The sequence below is a fragment of the Podarcis vaucheri genome (assembly GCF_965113315.1).
Source record: "Podarcis vaucheri genome assembly, chromosome: 1".
NCBI classification, from domain to species: Eukaryota; Metazoa; Chordata; class Lepidosauria; order Squamata; family Lacertidae; genus Podarcis; species Podarcis vaucheri.
The window spans coordinates 45107833-45112193 of NC_138759.1; the positions used below are offsets into that span (position 1 = coordinate 45107833).

The following is a 4361-nucleotide window of genomic DNA, read 5'->3' on the forward strand; positions in this document are numbered from 1 at the left end:
CAAATGCAAGTGTGGATAAGCTCCTAGAGAAAACAAGTTTTACACCTAGTGGCAGAACCCTATCAACGTTGTGGTCATCCATGTTTCCTGGAGAAGGTCCCAAATGCATGATGGGGAAAAATAAAAATGCACAGATTGGCCTCACCCCCTGTTGCCAGAGAGGAAAGTTCTATCACCATTTCATGTGCTTCCATGCGGTTTGGCTCCAAAAGGTTATGTTTTGCCTAGGAAGGTAAGATAACAGAGAAGCTTGGCTGCTTGGGGCAAATATAACTTGGAAATTTCCAACCAAAATTCTCTGTTGATATGGGCACGGGAGTGACCCTACAGGGATGGCTGAATCTTCCTATGGATCTCCTGTAAAGAAGTAAGCTGTAAACCAGTGTTTGTCAACCTTGCATTCCCAGATGTTGCACAAAAATTCCCATCATTCCCTGCCAGGTCTGGCTGGGATAGTTCGAGTTGGCAGAGCTATCCGCCATGAACTCAGGTTCATGCGTTCGAGCCTTATGTTGAGCAAAAAAGATTCCCATATTACAGGGAGTTGCACTAGATGATCCTTGGAGTCCCTTCCAAATGACTGATTCTATGGTTCGGTCATAAGGCAGCTTAGCCAATGGTCAAGGATGATGGGAATTGTAGTCCAACAACATGTGAGGACCCAAAGTTGAAGCAGACTCATTGGCTGTATCCTCCGCAGCCTAGACCCTCTAAAGCAGGCATCCCCAAACTTGGCCCTCCAGATTTTTCGGGACTACAATTCCCATGTTAACAGGACCAGTGGTCAGGGATGATGGGAATTGTAGTCCCAAAACATCTGAAGGTCTGAGTTTGGGGATGCCTGCTCTAAAGATACAGCAGTATCTCTTAGGGACAAACTTTGGTTAATGCAGGAAAATGCAAGTGTTTTATACCAGTTGCTAATTTCTTGGTTCAACGAACAGTAACAATGTTTGCTATTTATGTTTGCCTAGAGTTCATCATAAAGGCTACAGCCTTTGGCTTGTTGGGAAAACATTATGAAGAACCTGCTTGAAAAGTTGTTCATTCTCTTCCTCAGTAGTCTGCTTGGCGCTTTTCTTCTTCAGACGCTCTATAGTTGGCAGACAGAAATAAGAGGTAAGAGTGAGGATTGCCATATATTTAAACAGCAGAATATTGGATGGTTATGCTTAGTTTTGTTGTTCTGATTTTCTATTACATGGTTTAAATTTTCCTATAGAGTGGCAGGATAACAATGTTGAAAATGGATCAAAACTCTTAATAGTAAGTAAGTAAGTAAATTTTTATTTACACCCCGCCTTCCCCAGCCAAGACCGGGCTCAGGGCGGCTAACATCAGATATCAAATACATTAAAACACAACCAAACAATTGATTAAAATACAGCTTAAAAATTAGAATCAGGATAAAATTAAATGACTGCCCACAAATTACAACCTTAGGAGTCAGGAACCTCAAGTATTCATCAAGGCCAGCTATCCATGTTGGTCCCACCTGAACCGATAAAAGGGCCACAGAGGTAACTTACTGGGTCACATAGAGGGGGGCTCAAACTGAGCCCAGACTGAAAGCCAGGCAGAACAGCTCCATCTTGCAGGACCTGCAGAAAGAAAATCAAGTCCCACAGCGCCCTGGTCTCCTGTGATAGAGCGTTCCACCAGGCTGGGGCCAAAGCTGAAAAGGCCTTGGTTGAGGCCAGTTTAACCTCCTTAAGGCCCTCCTTGAGTTACTGATTTTCACTCCCTGGTTATGGTGTCAAAGGTCACATTTCCCTTCTGTAGATCCTGAAGAAGATTGGCTGAGAAGGCAACGAGATCGCAAAGCCTCTTTGGACACCATCTGCCAGAAAGATACTTTCTCAAAAGGAAAACCAAACCCTCAAGTTGTGAGTCAGATCTTTGTAGACGAGAGTCACAACTTTATCTACTGTGAAGTGCCAAAGGTGGGCTGTTCCAACTGGAAAAAAATTATTCTCCTCCTCACACTCAACCTGAGCAGGGATGTCTTAGAAGTAGATCATGATAGAGTCCACAGAACACATCTCTTAAGGAGGTTAAGTTCTTACCCTTCAGATCAGCAAGTGAAACTTCTGAACAGCAGCATTAAAGTGATGTTCACCAGGCATCCTCTAGAGAGATTGGTTTCCGCTTACAGAGACAAGCTCTTGCACTTCGAGCCTTTTTACGTCTCTGTGGCAAAAAGGATCAAGACCTTGTTCAGGGGAAACCCAAACTCCACCGATCCAGTGACTTTCCAGGAATTTGTAGACTTTGTTTTGAAACACGCCCCCAAGGATTTGGACATACACTGGAAGCCAATGTTTATGCTCTGTGATCCCTGCAACATTCACTATGACATTTTGGGGAAGTACGAGACACTGGGAGAAGATGCTGACCATGTTCTCCGGAGAATTGGAGCACCAGATGATCTCCAGTATCCAGATTTTAAGAAGCACGGTACAGAGAAGAGGACCAACAACAATATCACTCTGAACCACTTCAGCAAACTGAGTAAGGACCAAGTGCAGAAGCTCAAGGAACTTTACTCAATTGATTTCTCTTCGTTTAATTATTCTTTTCATTTTTAAAACAAAACTTTGCTGTAAGATTCAATCGCCGTTCCCTTCTCTGGGTTCTCTGGTCTCCTGTCTGCTAGACAACTGGAAGACCCTGTGGTGGCTGGCACCCTGTCTCTGGAAAATCCCTCTTTAAGGAGGTTCATCTGGCATTTTCATTGTTATAACATATGTGCTGAACTAGGAGCCTACCGAATCAGACCACTAGTGCATCTTGCTCAGCAATGCTGACACCAACTAGCATGTATTCTCCAGTGCTTTAGGGCAGTGTTTCCCAACCTTGGGCCTCCAGCTGTTTTCGAATTACAATTCCCATCATCCCTGACCACTGGTCTTGCTAGCTGAGGATTATGGGAGTTGTGGTCCAAAAACAGCTGGAGGCCCAAGGTTGGAAAATGCTGCTTTAGGGCACTACCAGACTGCCTGTTTCTTGAGCATTCATCCTGATTGAATTGCAAGGCACTTAGATAACGCTGGCTATTTGATGAGTGTTTGTTCCGATTTGTTCCTGGGGATGTTAGATGATGTTGCATCAAAGCAGGTGTCACCCCACAATGCATTTCCAGTGCATTTTCCTGGCACTTCCTTTATTGCAAAAAGTCCAGCCTTTGGGGGAAACAGGTTTGTTACACAAGGCATCCCAATCGACTATAATCTCACAATCTGAATTTGCCGGTGGGTGACTGAACCCCATGCAAAAAATGTGACAGTCTGGAAGTGCCCTGAAGACAGGGGTTTTTCCTAGCCCTCCCTAGAGATACCTGGGACCTTCTGAATGCAAAGCAGGTACTTTATCAGTGAGCTACAGCCCTACACCAGAGTCTATCGATTGGTCTGCAGATGACAGCAAATGAGCACACTTAAAGTGCATTCCCCCCCTCAAAGAACTCTGGGCACTGTAGTTTGTTAAGTGTTGCTGGGAATTGGAACTCTATGAGTAGAAACTACAGTGCTCAGAATACTTTGAGGGAAAGAATGTGCTTTGAATATGCTTTAAAAATATAGTATATACACAGCCCAGAAAAGCATTTATAAACGATGATGAGTAGAGGCTAATCCAAAGTCTATTTCATAACATTATTTCCTCATTCCTCCTCTCTAATGTGAAAACCACATTCTAAACACACCATGTTTGTTCCACCAACTTGTTATGATTATGTCAGATTTAAAATTGAGGTGGATTTGACAGAAAATATCTATAGGTACCGTATTTTTCGCTCTATAACACGCACCCGACCATAACACGCACGTAGTTTTTAGAGGAGGAAAATCCGTAGGCATGCCACCCGTAGGCATTTCCTCCATAACACGCACAGACATTTCCCCTTACTTTTTAGGAGGAAAAAAGTGAGTGTTATGGTGCAAAAAATACGGTATGTAGGAATACATGAATACACACATGAGAGAGAGAGAGAAAGAGAGAGAGAATGCTACTCAGGATCTAAGTTAATTTTCATTTTGATATATTTTAATGTATATTCTGCCACCGGAAATAATTCTCTTTCTTATTTTTTAATAATATTTTTATTAGTTTTCAATTACAATCCAATAATAGCCTCATTATAACAATACCAATTTATAATACAATTACAAATCGTTCAACTACTGAACTATATAATTTATATAAAGTGTCCCCCTCGCCCCGTGCTAGAGTTGATGGTTGTTGGTTTTCTTTATTTCTGTGTTCCAAAATCATACTAATTTCAATTACATTCCCGTCATAATAATTATCGCATTATGCAACAACTGCAATTAATTAAATGACAAACTGCAACACATTAAATG

The 4361-nt window shown here is 42.3% G+C and overlaps 1 protein-coding gene across 1 annotated transcript; it reads left to right on the top strand.

Moving 5' to 3' along the window:
• Nucleotides 1-332: 332 nt before the first annotated feature.
• Nucleotides 333-3061, top strand: LOC309543060 (carbohydrate sulfotransferase 8-like; the record flags this gene model as incomplete). The annotated part of the gene is made up of 3 exons (XM_082242285.1): nucleotides 333-367; nucleotides 1763-2820; nucleotides 2964-3061. 2 exons carry the CDS (start codon nucleotides 333-335, stop codon nucleotides 2586-2588), a joined length of 861 nt encoding a protein of 286 aa, XP_082098411.1. The 3' UTR covers nucleotides 2589-2820; nucleotides 2964-3061.
• Nucleotides 3062-4361: the final 1300 nt, after the last annotated feature.